This window comes from Cydia pomonella, chromosome 27 (assembly GCF_033807575.1).
Source record: "Cydia pomonella isolate Wapato2018A chromosome 27, ilCydPomo1, whole genome shotgun sequence".
In the NCBI taxonomy this organism is placed as follows: domain Eukaryota; kingdom Metazoa; phylum Arthropoda; class Insecta; order Lepidoptera; family Tortricidae; genus Cydia; species Cydia pomonella.
Genome location: NC_084729.1, coordinates 9,328,727 through 9,355,689, shown reverse-complemented (window position 1 = coordinate 9,355,689; position 26,963 = coordinate 9,328,727). Strand labels below are relative to the sequence as shown.

The following is a 26,963-nucleotide window of genomic DNA, read 5'->3' as shown; positions in this document are numbered from 1 at the left end:
CCATAGTTTGGAACAACATCAAAAGGTTCAGACATGCATTCAATGAACCCTCAAGGCGTACACTGCCTCCTAATCTTGCACAACAATTTATAGACAGACTAGCACCTTCATCTGTTCCTGAAGAGTTTGTGTTCCAACCTGCAACCTTTTTATATGATCCTTCCTTAGACTCCACTTTTAATTGCCCTTTTAAAATGGAGGAACTAAAAGGTGTTTTAAGCAATTTAAAAGATAGTGCTCCTGGTGAAGATGGTGTGCCTTACTCATTTTTAGTAAATGCCAGTGATGGCATACTTACTTATTATCTGAGCATAATAAATTCGGTTATCCAATCCGGTATAGTCCCAGATTCATGGAGATCCCAGATAGTTATTCCTATTTTAAAACCCAATAAACCAGCATCAGATGTTTCTTCCTATCGCCCTATTGCCCTTTCCTCAGTATTTGCAAAAGTAGCTGAACACTTAATTAAAAACAGGCTAGAATTTTTTGTTGAAAAGAACCATTTATTATCTCATAGTCAGTTTGGATTCCGAAAAGGTAGATCTACTTATGATAGTTTGTCAATATTAATTGCAGATATACGACTGGCATTTTCTAAAAATGAGTCAGTAGTAGCTGCTTTTCTGGATATAAGTGCTGCTTATGATAATGTATTAGTTTCAGTGTTACAGGAAAAGCTTTTCAAGTTAGGCATTCCACAAATGTTAAGTCATTTTGTAATAAACCTTTTATCTGAACGGTCCATCAGTCTTATAAATGACAACAATAGAATTTCTCGTTTAGTGTGGAGAGGTCTACCACAAGGGTCTGTATTAAGTCCATTATTATACAATATCTATACATCTGATTTAGAGTCATCTCTAAATGGTACTGTTAGGGTCTTACAGTATGCCGATGATTTATTACTTTATTCATCAAATCTTTCTCCTGAACAGGCTAGTAGATCAGTCACTTGTTCCTTATGTTTCTTGAGGTCATGGTTAGATTCTAATGGTTTAGAACTTTCTGTTCCTAAAAGTGTTGTAGTTTTATTTACTAGAAAACTATTTCCTCCTCCAATCAATGTGCAATTTGATAACTACTCCATTTCAGTAAAAGATAAAACTAAATTCCTTGGTGTCATTTTAGATAGTAAATTAACAGGCCTCCCACATTGTGAGTACATAGTTTCTAAATGTGAAAAAAATATTAATATCCTTAGGTGTGTTTCTGGAGTATGGTGGGTTCCCATCCTTTTTGTATGAAACTAATGTACAATGCCTTAATAAGAAGCATTTTAGATTATGGGACATTTTTGTTAGAGCCTGGATATGTCGTTGGCTTCCAAAAACTAGATCATATTCAATCTAAAGCCTTGAGAATAATTTGTGGTGCCATGAAATCAAGCCCTATCAATGCTATGCAAGTTGAGTGTTGTGAGCCTCCGCTCCATTTACGACGCCAATATCTTTGTGATAGATTTATTTTCCGTTGCTCCCAATTCTCTAATCACCAACTCTGGATTATCTTGTCTAACCTTCTACTTCAAATAAGTACATCCAACTATTGGAAACACAAGAGCCCTCCTTGCTTAATCAAAAGTTTTCAAAAACTTAAATCTATTTCAGCTCCCACTGTTAGCTCTTCATCACTTCCCATTTTCAGCATGAATATGAGTCTCTTATACTAGTTCCACCAGTTCTCCTGGATATAGGTATATCAAAGAATGATATAGATCAAAATCAACAATTTCTGAGTTTTATTGATACTGATTATCAGGGTGCTAACCATATGTATACAGATGCTTCTAAGATGTCCATCAATGGTTGTGTCGGTATTGGTGTGCTTCACATTCAATCTAATATTTACCAAAAGATAAAATTGCCTCCAGAATCCTCTGTGTATAGTGGTGAGTGCTTTGGAATCCTTAAAGCATTAGAGTTTATCATCATAATGCATCTTAAAAAAACAGTCATTTTTTCAGACTCTTTAAGTTCTCTTCAATCAATATCTAAATTTCCTTTCAAATCTAAATCTAATAACCCAATTATTTATCAAATCCGTAGTCTACTTCAAAAATGTCATCTTAAAGGTTACTCGGTTTCCATTGCCTGGATCCCTGGACACAGAGGGATTAAAGGTAATGAAAGGGTGGATGACTTAGCTCGTGATGCCATTAGTTCTGGAGACATGTTTCCATTTAAGAATGTTGCTGAAGACCTGTTGGCACTGCCTAAAATATACCTAAGAAAGGAATGGACAAAATTATGGGCATCTGGTGCGGGTGCCGCTGCGTTACATTATCGGAGCATACAAAGATCAATTCCTGCCAAACCTTGGTTTGCTAAAATCTCTTTGCCAAAGCCTGCAACCAGTATGTTAATTCGAATGAGATTGGGTCACGTATGTACACCGGAACACCTGAAACTACAAAATCGCGTGGCCAGTTCCGCATGTATTTGTGGAGCTGATCCCGCTGATCTTAATCATATATTCTTTTCAGGTAATTGTAACCTGTATGACCGTTCTATATTATTAAGACAGCTGTCAGATTTAAAAGTTCCGTTCCCACATCTATTAGAACACTCCTGTATATTAATAATTCTTCTCCATATATATTTAAATCATTGTATTCATTCCTCTCACGTCATAATATAAAATTATAATATATTACCATTCCCTGATCCTTATCCAAATTCCGACATATCCGTTATAATGTAATCCTTTAATTCCGTTTCCCCGTTTTACTCGTTTGGCTGAATGCGCCAGGAGCGCGATGCCATAAAAAAAAAAAAAAAAAAAAAAAAACTCATTTATGTGCATTGTCTTGGGCATGTAAATAAACAGTAAAAAAAATATCTTTATTTTCGACTGATTATTACGTAATGTCGGAAGAGCGTGGTGACAATAAAATTATTCTGCCTCACCACGAGCAGCAGCAGCTGTGCACAACACGGCTGCCCTACCGCCAAGGCCGCAAACTTACTGCTATTAAGGTTAGTTTTAAAATTTGTTCTCAAGGCTGATTTATTCAATTATAAAGCGTTTTACTACATTTTCTAGACATAATAATTAAAAAGTAGTGACATTGTTATCAATTTAAGTGATTCTTCACCATTTAAGACATAAAATACACTTACTACAAGCTTCTTTTTTTGGGACAGGTTTATACGATCAACAGTGAATCTAACCACCTCCTAATATTCGGAGTTCCGTCCCTCAATCTGCGACAAGAAGCCAAAGCCCTTTTCCAGAAATTCGGAAGGTTAAAATCATTTACTTTGGCAAAGGACTACAAAGGCGAGCAATTTACAGAGACTTATCATGCCGTTTTCGAGAAAATACAATCAGCTCGTGTCGCTAAGAGAATGATAGACACTAAAAACTTCTATGGAGGTTCCTTGCATATAACCTATGCTCCGGAATTAGAAGATTTAGATGAAACTAGAATAAAATTGTTGCAAAGAAAACATGATGTTTTAACTCGACTGAGAAATTTGCAGAATGAAGAAGATAAATTTGTCAAAAAAGTTGAAATTGAGCCGGTAGTTGAGCAAATTGTGCCTAAACTAAATATGGGTGAAACTAATGTGATTTCTCAAGATGGTTCAGTTAGGAAACGAAAACTTAAAGAATATGTTGAAGAGAAAAGATTTAAACCTTGTTTTATTACAAATGAAGTTAAATCTGAAGTAGATGTAAGTAAAAACGCTACTAATTTTATAGATAGACTTCCAAAAGTAACAGTAGAAAAGCCTAATACATTTAATACAATAGACAATAACATAGAAATAATAGATTGTACTTCTACAGATATAGAAACTGTAACAAATGTGAATGAACATGACAATAAAAAAGATGGTGTTAAAATTTATAAAATATCAGAAAAACCTTTGAATAAAATCAAATTTAATGTAAATAAAAAGAGTTAAGCTTTAATAATGGTTTTATTTCAACTGTGATTAAAAAATGATGTAGTAACAAAATACAATAAAAATATTGTACAAATAATTTATCTAAGAGTAAGAACTGGAGTGAGAAATCAGAATTATTTTTAAAACAAGTTGCTAAGCAAACAAGGTGTTCAAAATATTTTGAACAGTCTTAACTAAAACATAGTGTATTTGGTCTTAACAAAAAACTTGTGTTCAAATCATTTTTATAACCTCACTTTAGCTTATGCTTTTGACTGTTTATTTGATCATTTAACAAATTTTTGTTACATTCGCTGTAGGTAGTAGAACTAGAAAAGTTACTCTCTAACAGCAGGCATATTATGGATGGCTTTGTCCACATAATGAACTAACCTGATGGTTATTTTATTATGTGGACTTTTTAACACCAAGGGATAGAAAGTGATGGACAGCATTTCATCACACTGTAAAGTAGACAAGAACAACCATCATATCCATACAGATTTTTTTTAACATATTTTAAAATTGATGTGTGTATAAATCAATATATTTATGCAGTCTAAATCAAGGATTGGAACCGGTTTTTTGCATAAACTTTGAAATAACCATATAAGATAAGATAAGAATAGCCTTTATTGACCAAAATATACATTTCTATTATGTTGTGTTTTCAATTAGCTTCAAATCTGTGAAGGTAGCTCGTAGTCTTATAGTTCGGGAACTTAATAACCCGGTTCTTGGGTTCTAAGTTGGCCTGTGAGTACAATAATCTTCAGGTAGACGTCACAAAAAGGGTCGGCGACAATTCCAGGGTCACCGGTTCGTACTTTGACGTCAGTTTCGTGAATATTTTTCGTGCGGGCGTTCTCCACAATTTGTTTTCTAGAATGACTTTCTGTCAGATTAAATGCTTTCATAAGCTGAAATTCGTAATGTTACCTTTCTTATATTGCTCACGTTCGTTTTAATATGACGTTTTAACAGGATTTACATTAATTCACATGGCATTTATATTAATTTTAATATTTTTCTTACATAATTTTAATAACATTGCTTTTCATTAGTTATTTAGCCTGCCTTCTTGGCATAGGCAAATAACCATATATTTCGTATTATTTTATACTCCAAATATAGGACTCAGTTGTGTTTTGAAATAACTACTTACTATTACATTGCCCAATTAGAAATTAAATAATTTACAAAGAACGAAAAAATACCGTTTTCTTTCCCATACAAAAAATACGGGTTTCCGATCCCTGGTCTAAATTACAAAAACCATGCATTTGTCAAAAAATTAATAAAACCTCTTAACAAAAAGAAGTAAGATTTACATAGGAATGATTATATGTAGGGTTGCTATCTCTAAAATTTGGAAACCAGGACAAAACGCGTGTAAACCCCGGATTTTAGAGTCCAGAACCCAGACATGTCAACAGGTTTTTTAAACAGGCTGTGCGTGTGTCGCGGGCGGCCTAAGACTTTACATTTTTAAACCCGACCTACAAATGAAGTCCCCCCCCGGACGCCCACTAAACTAGGACAAATCCGGGGAAACCCGGACGGATGGCAACCCTAATTATATGTACTTATAATGAAGCAAAAAAAAAAAACCAAATATCTCAATGTATAAGGAAAAAATTATAATTTTGTATAACAATAGTTCTTACACTCTAATGTAATAGAAACTTGGACAGTCAGCTCACATTATACAACCATAAGTACGTTTGTACGTATTTCTATACTCATAAGTTTGTTGTTCAATCTCATATCTTATTAGGCGGGTCCACACAGAGCGAGCATACGCTAATCTCGCTCTGTGTGGACCCGCCTAATGCCTATTGGCTCATGACATCATCATCATAGGTTACACTCTGGGTACAATTTTAACGCTAATACTGGATCATTTTGGGGTCGTGATCCTGATTGTCAAAAATATGTTAAGGTGGTCATAATAATTAATTCTTAGTATAAGTATGTTTACTCATGTAAGTGAATTGTAATATTCTTATGAGTAATAAAGATTCTTTAAACCTAAACAATAAATTTCCCATGGGATATGCCCGTCCTTAGATATATGTCAATGGAATAGTAGGAAGTGAGATTGGGTTGGGACCATTCATTTATTACGTAAGATGATTTTTGAATGATTATGACTCCCTCATATTTATTTATTTATTTAATCTTTATTGCACAAAAGAAAACCTTATAGTACAAAAGGCGGACTTAATGCCATGAGGCATTCTCTACCAGTCAACCTTTAGGCAACGCAGAGAGATTGTGGGCGGTGCTACTTTAACAGCAACAACCAAATATAATACAATAACATACCATACATACATACATAATACATACATACATAAATATACATAATTATATTTCTTATAATATATACATACATAGATAACGACAAAACATATAGAGCTTACACATACATTATTAATTTTTCATTCTGCTAGCAAAGAAAGCACGTAAGGATTTTTTAAATGCAAACTTATTTTGAGCATTTTTGATGCCGTAGGGAAGTCCGTTCTAAAGACGAACGGCACAGAAAACGAATTGCCGGAAGAGCGAAGTTGACGGTCCTAAAATCGGTCGGTAATAAAAAAGAACTATAGTGTACATGAATTTTTTAATGATAAATTTGATTAATAATGTTAATATATGCATGTTAGTTTTAAGTATATGTATTGCTGTGCCCTTGCAGGGTGTCACATATGAACTCACTTATAAGCTCCACCTAATAATGTGTAATGTGATATGCAATAAACATTTTGAATTTTGAACTTTACTTCATACACCAATGTAAGAAGTAAAGTTATTTTTTATGATTTATCTTTATTTAAAATTTTGATCAGTCCGCGCTTTTTGAAGTACCTATAATCTTAATTCTTAACTTTGTGCATTTTTGTGATCTTACGTAAGAACTATCAAAACTCCCTTGTATCCTGTTTATATAAAAAATAAGATATGGTCAACATCCCCCCCCCCCCCTGTGACAGTACCACTACCCAACTCGCCCAGAGTGTAGCAAATGATATGCGACACATGAGAATTGAGAAGTGATGACTAGGACTTATCCTTCCTCAGTATATTCGTCTCCGGGCATCTCTTCTTGTTCATCGAATTCTCCATCTTCTACTCCCACCTCCTGGAATATCGTTTTTATTTCAGACAGTATCAAAAGAACAGATCAGACTACAAGGCAACAGCATCTAGTCGTTCGTCTTGTAGCTGGCCCGAACGGCTAATCCACAGTCCACAATCAGGTAAGTAAAACCGCACGTGCTACTTACCTACACAAAAAAGTGTCGGTCGCTTTATTATTTATTATTATTTATTTATTTAATATTAACACAGAATTACAGTTTAAAACTAATATACTCTGAAATGACAATTCCATACTATAAGTATGTACAACTCTGATTGAATTAAAACACTTTAACCGATTATTGAATTACGATTACGTGAATTGCAATAAGATTCAAAATGATGTGATGGAATAACATGTTGTGAGAATGTGTGTGGTCCCTCTACGGTTACTGAGTGCCGGCGAGTTGAAACCTACCGAACCAGTCTAAGTGTCCTCGAGATGCGTAACAAAGGCGCGTTATCGGAGAGCGCACCTACACTGGTTACTTGAGCGTTGGACTAACCCGCGCTCAGATGCCAATTAGAATGATTTTTTTGGTTTGCAGGTAGCAAGTGCGGTTTTACTTACAATAGACAAAGGATTAGCCGTTTGGGGCCAGCTACAGAACGAACGAGTATACAAGGTATAACAAAAATAGTGGGGATTCCGGGGGTTCTAATTAGGAAAAAGTAAAAGATATTTTTTTGTTCTAGTTTTTTCCTAATCAGAACACGATGTACACGATGCCCTTCAACGGATCTCCTCTACTTTTGTTACATCTTGTACATATATTATATTTCAAAAAGCTTAGGTATGGTGATTGGTGACAAATGTCATTCCAGTACGATTTTGCAAGATTTTGCGTTTAGGTTATAAATTGTATGGAGATGACACCTATCAGTGTACCCAAGCTGTTTGAAAAATACTATACCTAATATTCTCTAATAGCTTTACAAAAAGAGTAATAAGTAGTATAAATATATTCCATCGCTGCATACAGCCCCACAGGTTGAAAAACTTTGTAATACTATTTTTTTTTTATTCCATAGCCCAGATCATTTTAGATTCCATCAACTCTCAATAGGCCTTTCACCCCGACGGGTGCTGTCTCTGCGTACGTCCCATGACACGGGCAAACGCAGCATCTGCTCTGGACTTACACCTCATCATATTACATGAAAAAATGTTTTTTTTTTTTTTATATTTCATAACTGTTGGGTACACATGTGACCATCAAGGTTGGGTCTTCCTAGTAGGTAAGAAATACCTGTGTCAGGAAGTCCCGCTCCTCCATAATAAACAATGGTTGTTTGTAACAATTGTAACTATCTGATTAATAATCTATAACTTAAAAACTAGAAGTACTCATTCATCTACCTAAAGTGTCAAAAAGGACTCTACGTGATGGCTTCGGTTCGGCTCCGCGCACGCCTCCCAAAGGTCTGCAACACCATTGGTCTGTGATGGGAAAGACATACAAATAATAATAATCCTCACCTCATACTGCTGGTACTCCGACACCAGGTCGTTCATGTTGCTCTCGGCCTCCGTGAACTCCATCTCGTCCATGCCCTCGCCCGTGTACCAATGAAGGAATGCCTGCGAATAACACAAGGGTATTAAAATAGGTACTTAGTGTATATGTTTCACTTGGCAGTAAAGTTAACTTGTTTGGAACCTTGGCAGCGCTCAACATTTCACTTTATGAAGCACTCTCTACGCTTGTGGTTTAATTTAGAATTCTTTCGCTTGGGTGTCATTCATTTATTACGTAAGACGATTTTTGCCAGTTTTTGACCCCCTCCCGCCCCTATGTAAGAAAAAAATATGAATAGATTAAACCTCTCACCTCCCCCCTATATTACGTAAGAATCTAAAATAAATCATTTATTTAGTTTATTAAAAAAAAAAATTTTTGGAACGATTATTTGTCTCTATAAAGGTACTGGAGCCCGTCTAAGCTAACTCTGTACCGTGTTAGCACAGAGTGTGGAAGTATTAATTTAAATGTCATAATTACATAGAAATTTGAAAATTTTCGCATCTTTCTGATCTTATGTTAACTATGAAAACCCCCTCCCACTCCCTTGTAAGAAAAAATACGATTAGACATGTTCGAGCCACCTCCCCTCTAAATCGTCTTACGTAATAAATGAACATCTACAGGAAAACCCGCCCGCCTATTAAGAAAATTCTAAACAACACGCCAAGTACGCGTCTTAGGGCTCTTCCATTAATCACGTCATATTTTTTGGCTATATTTTGACCCCTCATCCTCCGTCCTCCACGGTGATATTTGGTGCCATTTTTAGGACCTCAGCCTCGCAACTGATAGCTGGTGAGTAACCGTAATCAGTGTTGCCCAGTAAAGACTGTGAGTTGAACATCGTATTTCATTAAAAGCCCACGTCATCCACTATTGAAGGTAGTGATGTCGCTTGTATGATACGGCCACGATTCCCGACTAAAAAGTAGAGGTACCTTGCGGCGGAACATGACGGTGAACTGCTCGGAGACGCGCTTGAAGATCTCCTGTATGGCGGTGGAGTTGCCGACGAACGTGGCCGCCATCTTGACGCCGCGCGGCGGCACGTCGCACACCGCCACCTTCACGTTGTTGGGGATCCACTCCACGAAGTAACTGGGGACAAAAGGTTAGGAAAGGTTCAGATAGCCTACTATTCTGTTGCAGAGCTCCTGAAAGATAAGTATAATGGCAAAATTGTTATCACCTTATTGCATTTGTTTTAAGAATATACTTGTTATACCCTGTCAGGGTCCATGTGATACTTTATCATTTGTAACAAGTTAACAACATAATGTATACCATGGTTTGCAATAAAGGGAAATAGGGAAAATCAGTCCTACATATAGTAGTAATAGTGATTAGTAGTAAACTGAAAAAAATATGATCTATCGAGCACAAATCAAAGTGGTTTTCATTTAGATTAAATGCTTTATACAATATCAACAAATATTTGCAAAACAGTTTAAAAAACGAACAGTCATTACATTTTAGCTACTCAAAACAGTAAAATTTACTGTCTTTTCGGAACAATAAAATTTACTGTTTTGTTTGATAGGGTTATATAGAACTGTTTAAAGCATGAAACGTTAATGCAATTTCAATTGTTTTAAATGTTTTTACAGTACATATAGTGCTTCTTTACCGCACTAGTGCGAAAATTAGCATATTACGATACTGTGTCGAACAGTTAAAGGGCCATATGTACTGTAAAACGTTGTACGATACATGTGCGAATAGGTAATTCCTATTCGAATTTCCTATTTTTCGCACTTGTATCGTAATGTACTATTTTTTTCTCAGTGATAGTTGATAAAATAAGGCAGGAAATATTGCCTGATTCGTAAGACTGATTTTCTGACTGCGGAAGAGGTGAGAAGGTACTATGCCTATTTATTGCTGCTCCGACTGCTCGTCAGTCTGAACCAATTTTTTGCACTGTTGCAATAATTCTTGCTAGTTATCTAAAGATTTGCCGAAATGCGGATCCTCGCAAGCCCCTTTTGGAGGCCACAGACTGAAAAAAGCTCTGCCCAACAATTTGTCTATTCAACATTCACATTTTCAATCTTCAGACTTTACTCTGGTAACTACTAAAGATTATTCTAGATCATTTTATAATTTTAGATATAGAACATTAGACTTTTTCTTTTGTAAAGGGCAAGGAGGAAGAGGGCATGGCGAATTTTTTCCATCTCCTGCAAACCAAAAATTTCAGTAATATTTATCTCCTGAGGGTTTTTGCCTCCACTTACCTAGAGTTTTTATCCTGGACAGTGAGCATCTGCTCGTCAACTTCTTTCATGGACATGCGGCCGCGGAAGATGGCCGCCACGGTGAGGTAGCGCCCGTGCCGCGGGTCGCACGCCGTCATCATGTTGCCGGGGCTGAACATCTACCGAAACCATAGGTACTTCATTAATTATAGAGAGCGTTGCGTTGCCATACGTCACGATATTCCCTGACATGTCAGGATTACACGTGTGTTTATTACACTTGAAATTTCTATGAGATTATATTAAAAACACCTTTTTTCAAATAAAATCTCGTGACACGTCGTTGAAAGACAGAGGAGACGCCACAGGTTGCTGATGTTCTGACGGATTCATGCATTGTCAATCGTGATCCTAAATTTTCAATTTTGGTTTTAAAATACTACCTGTTGAGTTAATTCTGGTACTGTGAGAGCTCTGTAGCCTTGGCTGTTTCTGGCGGTCAGTGGAGCGAACCCTGAAAAATGACTTATTTATTAAGTATCCATTTCAATAGTTAGCTATTAGTTAATACTGAAATTCGTTCTAATAAATTACTAAGTTACTGACAGGCGGTCGAGGAAATCATTGTTGAGGAAACCGGACTAATCCCAATATTCACAATAAGGCCTTCCCCTCTAGAATGGAAGGTTCGATGGCAGTTGCTTTCGTAAAAAATAGTTAAACTAGTGTCTGTGCCAGTTCTTGCGATTACGTTGACAAGTGAACCCCAGGCTATCTAAGTGATCCGTGGCAAAATGCAGGGAAAACGCTAGAAAGATGATGAGATTACTGGTGACAGAGTTACAAACTTACAAAATAACTCAATAGTGGACTCACCAGGCATGAAGAAGTGCAGGCGAGGGAAAGGCACCATGTTGACGGCTAACTTCCGGAGATCCGCGTTGAGCTGTCCGGGGAACCGGAGGCATGTCGTCACTCCGGACATCGTCAACTGTATGAGCAAAATTAATCATTTTGTGAGACATTCCAGGAAGTACATAAAAGTTACTTACCCAAGTGAAAATATTTAATTACAAAATGGAAACTGAGGCGTCACTTCGGAAAACAAGGGGTATTAAGAGCAACTCGAGGGTTTAGAATTATACATATCTACCGTCGTTGACACAGTTAATTGATCATTCGTAAATTTTCAGTTAATATTAGGCATTTCTCGTATGAAGAAGATACACCCAGAGCTGTACGTACAGAGATCTCGCCATGTTCATCACTATACCTACCGAAACAAGATGATTTAGATCTCCATACGTAGGTTCCGAGAGCCTCAGAGTCCTGAAGCAGATGTCGTAGAGCGCTTCGTTGTCGATGCAGAAGGTCTCGTCCGTGTTTTCTACCAGCTGGTGCACGGAAAGAGTGGCGTTGTATGGCTCTACTACCGTGTCGGACACCTGTACAACAGAAGACATAGCCAGAAGATATTAAGGATAACAAATTGCTTAGGCTACAAGTAGAAATATTTGAGTACCTTCCTTTGATTTCCAGTCAACTTCGTATTGACATCGGCTAGTTCAGCAGATTCTACCTATGCCATCTCCGTCTAGACTTGCCTGGCATATGGAAAACCCGAGAAGTGATGGCTGGACGTTGAGAGGAATACCCAAATGATCCCAGAAAAAAGGTACCGAAGACGTACGAAAGTCTAAAAGCTGAACCTGGGCTAAGATGAAAATTTTTGTACTCTAGAAGATTTTTAAAATTTAGTTTTTTGGTCGATCCTGTACAGGTTGCTTTCAGGCAATAATCTAAAGAAACTTCAGAGCTCATGTATACTGAAACTACCTTGGGTGAAGGCATGACGCTGAAGGTGTTGACGATGCGGTCGGGGTACTCCTCGCGCAGCTTGCTGAGCAGCAACGTGCCGAGGCCGGAGCCCGTGCCGCCGCCCAGGGAGTGGGTGAGCTGGAACCCTGGACATGACAGTTAAGAGTAGGTAGTATAAATAGCATCATCATAGAGCCTTATCACTATCACACTGGTGATTTGCGGAAGAGTTGAAAGCGAGGCGAGTGCGTAACGATCACGCGTAATGCTGCGTTAGTGGGTACTGAGACACTGGGAAAGTGGGAATTTTGAAAAAAATGTAAGCAAATATGTTGCGCGGCCGCGGTGAGTTCGTTGCGTGCTCGTCTCTTAGTCGCCTGCATGAATCGTGGGAAGCACCGGAGCCCCAGCTCTATTGGTTCTGTGTGATATAATTAACTTATAACTTATACAGGAAAATTAATAAATTTTCTGATTTTGTGTTAATCTCTTGAGGCAACCATCATCAACTGATCTTTACAGGAGACCAGCGCTGATTTCTTGGATCGATTTTGTGAAGTAGGAAATATTTACTTTTTTTTTATTGTTTGTTATGTGTTTATCTTTTTAAAGTAGGGACCTTGAAGACAGTCGCAACCCTCTGACTCCTTCCTGACGACGTCCATGACGGCGTCCACCAGCTCAGCGCCCTCAGTATAGTGGCCTTTCGCCCAGTTGTTACCTGCGGAGACAATTTAGTGTTTATTATGAAAACATATTGAACTAAATTGAGCTGACGGTTCCCGATGACAAAGATAGGGTCGACGGGCAGCCGATAGTATATGGGGAGGGGCAGGTAGATAAAAATGATTGCCTTTGGCTACAATTTAGTAATTGCTAGTGGGGGACACTTACACCCCTACACCCTGGGGACTTTTTGGTGTAGGTAAGTGTTCTCATAAAAGTAAAAATATACTTTGCAGTACATGTGATGCTACTTTACCGCACTCTTGCGATAATTAGCACATTACGTAACTATGTCGAAAATTTAAAGGGTCATAATATGTAGAGAATGTGCGGAAAGAGAAAAGTCATGGAGTTTTACTTAAACTACGTTCACATGAGAGGTATGGGTACTGTGAATGTCATCTCGCTTTGTGTGGTAGGGCGCAGCACAGCGGATGTCATTCCAGATCTAGAGCAGAGCCCAACTGGGGAAGTACATCCACCTTACAGAAAATCGCAGCCAAATAACACTAGACTCTACTCATAGTGTTGTGTTCCTGCCGGTGAGTAAGGTTGCCAGAGCTCAACGAGGGGCGGGAGGGGGTTAGGGTCGGCAACGCGCATGTAACTCCTCTGGAGTTGCAGGCGTACATAGGCTACGGATACTGCTTACCATCAGGCGGGCCGTATGCTTGTTTGCCACCGACGTAGTATAAAAAAATATATTTAAGGGACCCCCATATCCCATATACATTCTACGACTCTTCTCTTTCCGCATAGACTCTACTGTAAAACGTTGTACGCACGTTGTACGATACGATACATGTGCAAATAGGTAATTCGCAACTCGTGTCGATTTAAAACCCTTAAACAGAACACTTACACACTCTCGTCTTCAAGCGAAGCCTAATGATCTGAAATATCATTTAACTCGATTAAATTAACTCACCGGCTCCGCTCTGGCCAAAGACGAAGTTGTCCGGACGGAACAACTGGCCGTAGGTGGAAGAGCGGATAGCGTCCATGGTGCCAGGCTCCAGGTCCACTAGGACGGCGCGAGGCACAAAGCGAGTTCCTGCAGATAAAGGTTCCATAATCAATACCGATTTGGTAAGGCACATTAGACTCTGTATGGAGGCAGAGGAGACGCCCCTGCCTGCACATCCTTGCAGAGAGCCCTTGCCTAATGCGCACTCGTGACTCAACCCTGGGCAGACACATATTCCGCCCATAGGAGTTAAGGTCTCTCGAGATCAAAAAGATCCTACAGCTATTTGAAGTTGCAGGCTTGAATCGAGAGTTGTAGTTGGTGGCGATCACAATAGATCAGGAATGGTCGCAGTGATACATAGGCTGTAGAGCCTTACATAGCCCCTAACATAGAAGAAGAAGAAGAGAATACACATTAGGATGTCGGCTAACAGCAAAAGTTTGTAACAAACTGGCAAGTGCTTGCTTCGCATTGCGACGCCTGGCAAGGGTGGTGTCCAGGGATGTGATAAGGTCTTGCTATTTTGCCACTGTGCACTCGATCCTCCAATACGGCGTGGAGCTATGGGGCCGCGCTGCCGAATGGGAGCGTGTCTTCCGAGTGCAAAAAAGAGCCATCCGAGCGATTGTGCAGGTAGGACAAAGTACATCTGCAAAACCGCTCTTCAAGGACCTCCAGATACTCACGCTGCCCTCCATGGTGATATACCAAGTGGCCGTCTATGTGCGATGTCACCTTAATGAATACGCGAGAGGAGCTGACGTCCACGGTCGTAACTTGCGGAACGCCCACAAACTCTTGGGTGTTCAGCATAGGTTGGCTAAGTCAGCGAAACTAACGCACGTGATGGGGCCGACTGTGTACAACCGACTGCCGGGTCATGTCACGAATGCGCCGTCATTAATGAATTTTAAAATGCAACTGAAAAAATGGCTTATCGAGCACACTTTTTATAGCTTTAATGAGTTTTTAGAGTACAAAACAAGTACCTAAATACTTAGATTTAATATTAATTTTATTTTTTTATTATTATGTAAAATGTTACAAATCATGTTTTGTAAATAATTAATTTTAAATAATATTGTGACATATAATATGAATTATTATGAATAAATATATGAATATGAATATGAATACAAACATGAAAAGAGTCGGACCAAATTACTCCTGAAGGGTTCTGCCGCTGCGCGTTTTCGGGCCAGGTCTTGAGACAAGGCGTTATCGTGGATTTTGCGACATAATACATTTAAAAGAAAATGCAAGCTCGGTATACTTAAAGCCATTACAGAATACCGCATGCCTTACGCAAAGAACTCCAAACTCAGATCCAAGATATGCTTGATAATGACACAATTGAAGAGACTACTTCCGAGTGGTCCAGCCCAGTTTTGCTTGTTCCTAAAAAGAGTGAAGTTAGGAGAAAAGAAATGGAGATCTGTTGTCGACTACAGGCAACTAAATTATAAAATACAGGATGATAAATTCCAATTACCCAACATAACGGAAATATTAGATTCCCTAGTAGGTAATAGTATATACTTATGTGTATTTAAAAATAATGTTCATAAATGGGTACTACTATATTTAATAACTTTAGTCCTAGCTAGCTATAAGAATACTTGCAATACCTTTTCAGGGTGCCATGTGTTTCTATAATTTAAATGTGATAACTATGTACCATGGCTCGCAATAAACGATTTCTGATTTCTGATATATTACTCAAAGCTCGATCTTTCTCAAGATTATTACCAACTAGCTTTAGACAAGGAATCCCGGATGTATACAGTCTTTACAACCGATAAGACTCGCGATCTGAAGGCCTACCGCAAAAATCGAAATTCGCAAATTGCGGGGATCTTTATCTTTTACCCTCGCTAAGACGTAATTAGAGTGACAGAGAAAAATGCCCGCAATTGACGAACTTCGATTTTCGCGGTTACAGCCCTGACGCGAGGTCCTCTTAAGTGTCCCTATCGATGTCAAAAGCACCACTTCATTCGATTTTACACCTACCATCGGCAGCCTCGTTGTAGTAGACTTGTATACGCTCCAGCTGCAGGTCGCTGTCCCCGTGGTAGTGGCCGGTCGTGTCGATACCATGCTCGTCGGAAATTATCTCCCAGAACTGAAACATGACAGACACAAAGCCATTTATTATTTATTTAAATGTATGCCATAAAAATGAAAAAACATCAGATATGTCACAAATTGTGTCCAAGGTTCTAATCTACGTGAGAACAGGCCTACTACCGCGAACACTGAAGTTCGGAACTTGCGCGCATCTTTCTCATTTACTCCAATTAAGGCGTAATGACAGAGAAAGATGTCCGCAGTTTGCGAAATCAGGGTTCGCGGCAGGCCCCCAGGTCTTCGAGTTACTCCGCAACAAACAGGGTTGTGAATAGTGATCCGAACATTGCACCGGGCGTTGAAAGATTGCTTTCAACACGAGCCACTGAATCCAGGAAGTAATCGGGTACTATATATGTGACGATAAACTCCATCCATTTGTATATGTGACTGTTTGTGTTTTAAAAAAATTAAAAAAAAGAAAAAACTAATTTATTTTTATTGAACTATAATTAGAATTTCTTGTTTTGCTCTTTCAGAGTGAAACTAAATTTGTGCGGCCTAAAAGTGTCAAGAAATTATTTAATAATCTCCCAACTTCCGGCCCTTCGGTCTCTACAAACCTCACTGATAATTATCACGCGATATTTGCGTTAGATCCATTGACATATATCTAAGGACCGGCTTTACAGGCAGTAAGAATGGGGCCAGTACAGCGGTGTCACGCACGCACATGAATTCGGGCCAATCGTGCAGTCTAACGCCACAACGCGATTGGTTGACGAGTTCACATCACGCGCGCGATTGGTCGCAATTGGGTCAAATTCGTGAGTGACACCACTGAACTAGCACCATTCTAAGTGCCCGTAACTCCCGTAAGGTCCTTAAGATATATAGGTACGTCAATGTCTAGATCGGTATTTGATTGATCGCTTGAATTCGTTGCATATCTCAATAGAGCGGCATTGCAATTTGCAATCAGTGACGTCCGCAGATCCCATAAATGTATGTAAACCGCTAAGTATTTCTACATTTCAAGAAATATATACTCAATAACATACCTAGAGTGCACATTGCGTCATCAGTACCCTGAAAGATGTCATGATTTCACGCAAGCTAGCTTACTTCATTCAATAATGTCTTAAATCAATTAAACTAAAGTCCACTTACGACATTTTCAAACAGGTATGAGGTGTGAACAAGTGACTTAAGGTCACATTTACTACTTGGTTTGTACGATTGTTTTCAAGGCGAAAGGCATTATGTATTGACTTAGCGTGTTATTTAACTAGGTATGTATTTTAAGGAAAACACATAAAAACATATAGAGTCTGACCAAGATAATTCTGCGTGGCATTTGCAATCAAAAAGAGTGGCAATGTATTCATTAAGTAGCAGCCACTTTGCAACTTGGGGCCGACCGCAGAAACCGAAATTCGCAAATTGCGGGGATATTTCTCTGTTACTCTCACTAAGATGTACCAACTAAGAGTGATAGAGAAAAATGCCCGCAATTGACGAACTTCGATTTTCGCGGTTATAGCCAGTACTACTCATTGTAGCTACAGTCAAGTGTAAAAATAGGGGTGCACACAAGTTGCTCAAAGATATGGCCCGTAGCTTTTATGTCGACGAATTAAGTGCTATGGGATATATTTTTGAGTAAGTTGCGTGGACCCATATTTTTACACTTGACTGTACCTAGTACCTTACTGAATGTAAATTCATTGGAAAGATACACAAAAATGGTGTATCTTTAGCTATAACTTCGGAACAATTAACCGTGCATGCAAATGAGCCTAATGGTTCAACACGCGAGTGTTTTGCTCAATTAGCACGCTTTCTCTTAGAGCTTTCGAGTTTTATTTTAATACAAGAGACAGTTACTTTCCGACGATTCAAAACCCATTTATCTCAGCTGTTTTATTTTACGCTTATCTAACTTATCTTATAGTTCTTTTTTTAGGGTTCTATAGTCAACTAGGAACCCTTTAGTTCCGCCATGTCCGTCTGTCCGTCCGCGGCTTTGCTCCGTGATCGTTAGTGTTAGAAAACTGCAACTTGGCACGGATACATAATCATGGCAACAAAATAGTAAAATTAAGATAAAAAATTTTTTGGTCCACCCGTACAATTTTTTTTGTTTTTTTTTTTCTCTATAACCCTATGATGTGGAGTGTATCGTGTATCCAACGGGTATAGGTCTTTCAAAGTGAATAGTGATTTTAAACACCATTTTTAGGGTTCCGTAGCCAAATGGCAAAAAACGGAACCCTTACAGATTCGTCATATCCGTCTGTCCGATTATGTCACAGCCACTTTTTTCCGAAACTATAAGAGCTATACTGTTCAAACTTAGTAAGTGGATGTATTCTATGAACCGCATTAAGATTTAGTAGTTTTTTTTTTATACGTCATAAAATTAAAAAAAAAATTTTTTTTCATCAAACCCATACGTGTGGGGTATCTATGGATAGGTCTTCAAAAATGATGTTTAGGTTCCTAATATCATTTTTTTCTAAACTGAATAGTTTGCGCGAGAGACACTTCCAAAGTGAAAAATTGTGTCCCCCCCCCCCCCGTCCCCCCTGTAACTTCTAAAATAACAGAATGAAAAATCTAAAAAAAATATATGATATACATTACCATGCAAACTTCCACCGAAAATTGGTTTGAACGAGATCTAGTGAGTAGTTTTTTTTTAATACGTCATAAAATTAAAAAAAAAAAATTTTTTTTCATCAAACCCATACGTGTGGGGTATCTATGGATAGGTCTTCAAAAATGATATTTAGGTTCCTAATATCATTTTTATCTAAACTGAATAGTTTGCGCGAGAGACACTTCCAAAGTGGTAAAATGTGTGCCCAAAGTGGTAAAATGTTGAACAAGATCTAGCAAGTAGATTTTTTTTTAATACGTCTTAAATGGTACGGAACCCTTCATGCGCGAGTCCGACTCGCACTTGGCCGCTTTTTTGATAACTTTTGAACCACATTAACCACAGGTCTATAAAAAAAAACATGCAAGTAAATTTTACTGCGTGTGATTTAACTAATTACATACATTAAAAAAAACCGGCCAAGAGCATATCGGGCCATGCTCAGAGTAGGGTTCCGTAGTTACTTTTCCGTCACAATAAGCTTAAATGGAGCTTAAAGTATAGTAGATTGTTAACCAAGGGATGAACTGTGGATGTACGTTTTTTTACTATGAAGGGTAAACTTTTTGTAATAACTCAAAAACAGCTAAACAGATCATGTCCGCTATAGTTTTCGTATAATGTCTTTCTTAAGCTCTACTTCCACGATTTTTTTCATATTTTTTGGACCTATGGTTCAAAAGTTAGAGGGGGGAGACACATTTTTTTTTCTTTCGGAGCAATTATCTCCGAATATATTCACTTTATCAAGAAATGTTTGTTGAAGACCCCTATTAGTTTTGAAAGACCTTTCCAACGATATCCCACACTGTAGGGTTGAAGCAAAAAAAATGTTCACCCCCACTTTACGTATAGGGAAGGTACCCTAAAAAAAAAAAATAGATTTTATTGTACGACTTTGTCGGCTTTATTGATTTATATATTCATGCCAAATTTCAGCTTTCTAGCACTAACGACCACGGAGCAAAGCCTCGGACAGACAGACAGACAGACGGACATGGCGAAACTATAAGGGTTCCTAGTTGACTACGGAACCCTAAAAAGATAACCTTTGCTACATATTGTTACGCATGCATAATAAATTAAATACGATACGCATGAGATACGTAAACACCGTAGTTCCCGATAGGTATAATTAATTATTTATGGTATTATTGGTATTCATTTCAATGATTTCAACGTGCAATGTTTGTGTAGGTAGTCTTTTATGTAAACTGTATTGCACCGGTAAGTAACAGTGACAACACAAGCCTTATAAAGCCTTAGTACCTGGGCGACCGAGCTTTGCTCGGTTATAACTATTTATTGTAATATGGTGGTGATAATCTTAACTACATTTTTTTACTAAATTAAACTTGTCTAAAACAATAATAATTAAAAAATGATATATAAACTTGAACATATTAAAAAAAAAAAAAAAAAATTAGTCACCGGGCGAGATTCGAACTCGGAACACTCGTTTAGCAGTCCGCGTCTTAACCCGCTGGACCAGACGGACAGTGGCCGGTAATACGAAATTAGCGACCATATTCTGCGTCGAAAGAAAAACGCATGAAAACTCGAAAACACGCGTTTTCCCAAACATAAAACTAATCTAGATAGATTGTATACCCCCAAAAACCCCCATATATCAAATTTCAGCGAAATCGTTAGAGCCGTTTCCGAGATCACAGAAATATATATACATATATATATACAAGAATTGCTCGTTTAAAGGTATAAGATTAAGGGATAAGTTCGCCTTTGTACAAATGATGTGTGTTCTTTCCTGTTTTATGTTTCTTTTTGTACAATAGTGTTTTACTACTACTACTTATTGAGCTTATTGTGGGACTAGTCAATTTCTGTTATAATGTCCTATAACAGTTTGGTTTTTATTGAATAGTAGCAGGGCTCGGAACCGGTTTATTTTTAAATCCCGAAATAGCCCAATATTTTTAATTATTTTATACTCTTAACGTAGGACTGGATCATGTATTTAGGTAACAACTTCGCATTATTAGATAGTACCATTAAAAATGAAATAATAAACCAAAGAACGAAAAAGAACGTAATAATACCGGTATTTTTTGTATGAAGAAAAAACCGGTTTCAGAAAAAAGAAGTGTGAAAACAGAGACGGCGTCAGGCGTGGGCGACATGGGCCATGGGCCATGGGCCACCGTCTTACGGCCTCGCGGTCCGAGGGGCCTCGCGCATCAAATAAGTATATCTCGGCCACAACCAAAAAAAATCGTTATTTCTTACGCCACCTGAGGGCAGTGGCGGATTAACCGAACAGCAGAAAAAGCATATGCTAAGGGCCCCGCGCCTAGGGGGGGCCCCGCGCTCCGACCCTGACCATCCATGCGATTTCGGCACGACCGACCGACCGACGAAACCGACCAAGTTATGTCGAACTCGCGCTCCGAGGATCCTGTACCATCACAATTTATTTTTTTGGTAAGTCAGTGGCAATTTTGACATAATTTATTTATTACGGTACCAAGTTTGTAAGGTTGAGGAATGCATGGAGTTTTACGACTTATGCAAAGACCGGAAGCAGAGTTTCACATAAACCGAAGGTGCAGTGTCTCAAAGCTTTTGTGCATGGCTAAGCTGCAGGAAAGAGCAGAGCTCGGAGAAGAACAAAAGAAGTTGTGTTAAATAACAAACTGGTGGAAAGCAAGGAAGGATGATGGCCAGCTTTGCGGCAGTGGGAGGCCAAAGGGCGCGTTCTTCCGGCCGGCCGGGAGTCCAAAATATGCGGAGTTGCTCCAAAGCCGTGATCGTGATCGAACCAACCTAATTGTCAAAGTATTATAAAAAGAAAACAGCGGGGCTCCGCGTAGGCCAAATTTTAAGCCCTGCATCCGGGCCGGAATCCCATCCCATCCCATCAGGGCCGGAAAACCAAATGATCCCATGAGTCGTACTTTCGAGCGAGAATGAAGGCCGAGCAGCAGGCAAGCCGAGTTCACACTGGTTCCATTCCAAACTCTGTTCTACTACAATTCAGCCTTTGCATGGATGCGCGCCGTGATAGAACGCTACGGGCTTCCGTCCTTATACGAAGCTACAGACTCGATCACACTAGGGCATCGATTTTATTCTTGCAGCTTTGCTATCAGTTTCGCACGGGAACGCGGCGAAATAGGAGAGACTCAGCTTTTGAGCTTGTTTTTTGACACACTTGACAATTGGTTTCCAGTTCCCACTGCGTCCCTGATACATCCTACCCGCTTTGTTCTTAAGTCCGACTCACGTTTCACCTGTTTATACAAGCTTTTATTTAACTTATTATTATTGAATGTTGTTAAACAGTATCCCAACATGCTTGAATTTAACTTGCGATTTTCGTAAGTTGTTTTGTAAAATTTCTACCGCTTTACGCTTTAAAAGTTATATGTCGAATTTGGCCTTTATGTTTTCTATGTACCGTAAAACTACCCAACTATAGTCCAATACTGCAACTATGGTCCACAAGTTCAAAAGGAAATTAAGTATCTATACCAATGTTCCTTGTGGTTTACTCCTAGTTTTACCTTCCATTTATAAACATTCTTTGCCTTAGAACTACAAAAACATAGTAAAATACACACCTGAACGAGAAAAAATGAGTTTATTTGTGGACCATAGTTGGGAGCTTTGGACTATAGTTGGGTGGTTTTACGGTATTTAATGAGATTTTAAAGCTACGGCAATTGGTTTCAATATTATTAACCAATTAAAACTGGTTTTTTGCTCCAGTCATGGGATGTATGGCGCCATTCATTTTTGAACTAACAAATATCAATGAAAAATTAAATTTAAGCAGCTCTTTAGCTCTTGCTTATGGTAAAATGTTGCCAGCGCGATTAAAAACTGACGGTAAATACTTGTTTTACAGGATTTGTCTATACCATCCCATTACTGGTGCCTGTTCCATTATAGGGATGTTTACTATAGAAGGAAAGGTACTCTGATAAAATAACGCAACTTTACTAAGATTAGGCTCTTTTAAAATGCCTAAATGTAAATAAAAAATAATACAATATCAGGAATTCATGAAAATAAATAAATATGGAAAATATCCCGATTTTAAATGACGATATGCAGATGTTTCGTTTAAAAAAACTATTAAATTATTTAATATTTATTATTTGTTATAGCTGCAATAGAAATACACACTTGGTGTAAATGTCGACTGTCTAACTGTTATGGGTCATATGATAGAGCACACTGAACGACAGATTTAATGAACACGATTTTTGTATAGAGTACCGGTATTGGAACAAAAACCAAATAATTACGATTTCCATATAGGTAGTAGGTGTAACGACAATAGAGATATACATTTCAAGGTACGAGGCCGCCTGGACCCTGCTTGGACTGGGCGATCAGTTGAGAAGTAGCCTCTCAGGGTCGCGACTAATGGCAAATTCTTCTGCGAGCCCTATATCCCTAATGAGAGATAACAGGATTACATCATCGTTTCGTATTTATCATTTATTATAACGGTTGAGCTTACTTATATGTTTTTTTTCTATCTCTATTACGGTTATAAAATACAGACCTCGAACTTGGTGTGATAATAAAGAAAAATACACTGCATAATTAACATGATTAAAAATAGTTCCAGCAAATTTAAACATTGTAAAAATGTTGTGATGGTACTGAATCCTCGGGGTGCGAGCCTGACTCGCAAGTAGCCGTTTTTTTTTTAACCAGGGGGGCCCCGCGAGTTATTGTGCTAAGGGCCCCGCGCCTTCTTAATCCGCCCCTGCCTGAGGGCCTGGCTAAATGTACCTTGCCCACATAAAATTTTGGTCTAGCCCCGCCACTGTGCGAAAAGTAGGAAATTGTGTTTTAAATCGACATGAGTTGCGAATTACCTTTTCACACGTGTATTGTACAAAGTTTTACAGTTCATATGGCACTTTAAATTTTCGGCGTACGCACGTATAGTGCAAATTACTGCACTAGGGCGATAAAGTAGCATCATATGTACTGCAAAAGTACAATACGATACAAGTGCGAAAAGTAGGAAATTCGCAACGAGTGGCGATAAATTAAAACACGATCAAATGGAGTGCTTTACATCGATACGAGTTGCAAATTACCTATTCGCCTGTTTTACAGTCCATATGGCCCTTTTGATTTTTGACAAAGGCACGTAAAGTGCTAATTATCGCACTGTTATGGACATGTCTAAAAATATATATACGGACAAACTGCCAAAAATATGTATACACGACCTTATTTCCCATATATTAAGGTAGTATGTACATATTTTTGGCACATTGCCCGTATAGATATTTTCAGACGTGACTGTACAAAGTACTGTAAAAATAATTAAACACTAAGTTTTTGGCAAAATTTTCATTTTTGGTACAAGTTTTTATCGCTGACTGTACTTTTCTTTCCACAAGTAACTAATACTCATCGAGACAATTCTAAAAACCCCAAACACAATTAGGTTGCGTTGTTTTATCACAGAGTTCCTATGGCCACCTCCTGTCTCCATCATCAGATCATCTCGATGGTACCATAATATTGCATTGTCACCCGACTTACATATGTATGCAAATTTTCAGCTCAATCGGAAACCGGGAAGTGGGTCAAATTTAACTTGCAAGATTTAATTACAAACAGTCGGGTGAAAGTAAATTAAAGCTTATAAAAATCAACCTTGTTTTGTTACTATTACGGTTCACTATGTTTTAGTTGTCATTTTGGTTACCACGTCTATTTGGTTACCGTAGCCTATGGACGTGGTCCATGAGTATCACATACGCGTTGCCGACCCTTAACCTTCTGAACGCCAAGACAACCGAAAGTCGTCGTTACTACTGTTACTAGTCGTGCCCACAGCGCCAAGGACACCTACAGGTGTCATGGCGGACGCTGTCAAAGTAACCTTCACACTTTTGAGTAAGGTTTACATTAGCTCGCTTGCGTCCGGGAGCCTGGCGTTTGAGTGATGTTTATAACATAAAGCGTTCAAAGGGTTGAGAATCTGTACGCTCCTTTTTAGGGTTCCGTAGTCAATTAGGAACCCTTATAGTTTCGCCATGTCCGTCTGTCTGTCTGTCTGTCCGAGGCTTTGCTCCGTGGTCGTTAGTGCTAGAAAGCTGAAATTTGGCATGGATATATAAATCAATAAAGCCGACAAAGTCGTACAATAAAATCTAAAAATTTAATTTTTTTAGGGTACCTCCCCTACACGTAAATTGGGGGTGAAATTTTTTTTTTGCTTCAACTCTACAGTGTGGGGTATCGTTGGAAAGGTCTTTCAAAACTAATAGGGGTTTCCAACAATCATTTTTTGATAAAGTGAATATATTCAGAGATAATCGCTCCAAAAGAAAAAAAAATGTGCCCCCCCCCCTCTAACTTTTGAACCATAGGTCCAAAAAATATGAAAAAAATCGTGGAAGTAGAGCTTAAGAAATACATTAAATGAAAACTATAGCGGACATGATCAGTTTGGCTGTTTTTGAGTTATCGATCGCAAACAGTTTCCCCTTCATAGTAAAAAGACTTACTTTAATTAGGTACTGATTATGCAAATTTGCCTATTTGTTTAACTCGGGTAAAAGGTACCGTTTCGTCCCTTGGTTAACAATTTACTATACTTTAAGCTACAGTTTAGCTTATTGTGGCGCAAGAGTAAATACGGAACCCTACACTGAGCGTGGCCCGACATGCTCTTGGCCGGTTTTATTTAATGATCCCGCAGTCTGTACGCTCCTTTTTTAATTATCCCAAACTCCCGCTTTATAGTTAACATCGTGTCAGTCGCGTGTGCCACCTTAGGAGTTGAAAGCGTCCATAAGCTACAGAGTCCGATCACCATCAAGTCGACCGTAATAGGCTGTTTGCCATCATAATAGTATTCTAACATAATACCGTCATAACATACTTAAAAAGGAGTGTACACTGTGTACAAGTATTTTAAGGGTGGGCAACGCGCATGTGACATACCTGGATTTACAGGCGTCCATAGACTACGGTGACCGCTTAGCTTAAGCAGGCCGTGTGCTTGTTTGTCACCGACGTGGTATTAAAAAACCTATACCTAATTAAAAGCTCAAGAAAGTCGTATGTTACGTTAAAAACTATGTTAACGGGATTCACACGCCAACATCACAATATCCTAGATTCCATTATTACGTGACTACTAATTAAAATGTATGATTTTCACTCGACAGCTCATGCCTAGGTGTTACGAGAGAGCCGGCTATCGCTCATAAAAATAGATTTCTCGTCACTGGAAATAAATGACCTAATTCATAAATATACTCGTAGGTGTTTTATTTAACAAACCTTCGATCCGATTTGATTGCCGCACTGGCCGGCTTGCAGATGCACTATCTCACGCATTTTTATTTTTATTTCACTATAAATTACCTAAAACGACGTTCTACGTCGAAATTAGAAAAAGTACTATTTTTGGCGCGAAAACACGTGGGTGAACTTGTAGTTTGGTTATTAGTTACTTTATTATTTAATCTGTTATTATATCCACTTATGTAAGGCACATGGCTTTGAACAATTATTCACACATTTTACGCGAGTTGAGTTTAGTTTAGCAGTAGTAAATGAGAAAGTTAGAATCGATGAATGATCGTCGCTTGGTACGCCATCTAGTAAGAACATTTAAATTTGTTGAGATTAGTTTCGTTATTATTTCTTTAGTCATTAGTCAATGTGAATATTTTATGTATAATTGAATTAGAATGAGACAAATATTTGTAAAATATTAAATTTCCCACGATGCATTCACAATTTCGCAAAAGTTCGGAAATTTAAAGAGGTGTTTTACATGTTTAACTGAGTAAAAGTTCTGCAATCGTACATTTTGTACGTAACCGTTATCTATAATTATGTATAAGAAACAGTAATGCAAACAACTTTCATGGATCGTGATACTCCTATCTATATCTGATTTACTTATATTGAATAAGCCGTTGCTTGCATGCTTAATAC

The 26,963-nt window shown here is 38.2% G+C and overlaps 2 protein-coding genes and 1 long non-coding RNA gene across 4 annotated transcripts; 1 reads left to right on the top strand and 2 right to left on the bottom strand.

Moving 5' to 3' along the window:
- Positions 1–1,264: 1,264 nt before the first annotated feature.
- Positions 1,265–2,539, bottom strand: LOC133532586 (uncharacterized). Its single transcript, XR_009801723.1, has 2 exons — positions 2,318–2,539; positions 1,265–2,226 (listed from the first exon to the last, which is right to left on the bottom strand). It is a non-coding gene; the product is annotated as an uncharacterized LOC133532586 (long non-coding RNA).
- A 255-nt stretch (positions 2,540–2,794) lies between these two features.
- On the top strand, positions 2,795–3,934 carry LOC133532580 (RNA-binding protein 48). The gene is made up of 2 exons (XM_061871327.1): positions 2,795–2,978; positions 3,147–3,934. The coding sequence occupies exons 1-2, from the start codon at positions 2,868–2,870 to the stop codon at positions 3,912–3,914; spliced, it is 879 nt and encodes a 292-aa protein (XP_061727311.1). The 5' UTR covers positions 2,795–2,867; the 3' UTR covers positions 3,915–3,934.
- A 380-nt stretch (positions 3,935–4,314) lies between these two features.
- On the bottom strand, positions 4,315–26,569 carry LOC133532569 (tubulin beta chain-like). 2 transcript variants are annotated; one of them, XM_061871305.1, is made up of 12 exons: positions 26,301–26,569; positions 16,295–16,406; positions 14,240–14,365; positions 13,205–13,306; positions 12,604–12,731; positions 12,045–12,212; positions 11,644–11,758; positions 11,211–11,281; positions 10,807–10,946; positions 9,508–9,667; positions 8,524–8,625; positions 4,315–7,044 (listed from the first exon to the last, which is right to left on the bottom strand). In XM_061871305.1, exons 1-12 carry the CDS (start codon positions 26,355–26,357, stop codon positions 6,970–6,972), a joined length of 1,356 nt encoding a protein of 451 aa, XP_061727289.1. In that variant the 5' UTR covers positions 26,358–26,569; the 3' UTR covers positions 4,315–6,969. The 2 variants fall into 2 exon arrangements, with proteins under 2 accessions (XP_061727289.1, XP_061727290.1); XM_061871306.1 differs by lacking the exon at positions 26,301–26,569 and adding an exon at positions 25,959–26,248.
- Between the last annotated feature and the right edge of the window lie 394 nt (positions 26,570–26,963).

Coding starts and splice junctions, on each gene's coding strand:
- LOC133532580 (XM_061871327.1), top strand. CDS start 2,868: ATGTCGGAAGAGCGTGGTGACAATAAAATTATTCTGCCTCACCACGAG. Junction 2,979..3,146: donor GCAAACTTACTGCTATTAAG/GTTAGTTTTAAA, acceptor TTTTTGGGACAG/GTTTATACGATCAACAGTGA.
- LOC133532569 (XM_061871305.1), bottom strand. CDS start 26,357: ATGCGTGAGATAGTGCATCTGCAAGCCGGCCAGTGCGGCAATCAAATC. Junction 8,626..9,507: donor CCGTCATGTTCCGCCGCAAG/GTACCTCTACTT, acceptor TGTTATTCGCAG/GCATTCCTTCATTGGTACAC. Junction 7,045..8,523: donor CGGAGTACCAGCAGTATGAG/GTGAGGATTATT, acceptor ACGATATTCCAG/GAGGTGGGAGTAGAAGATGG.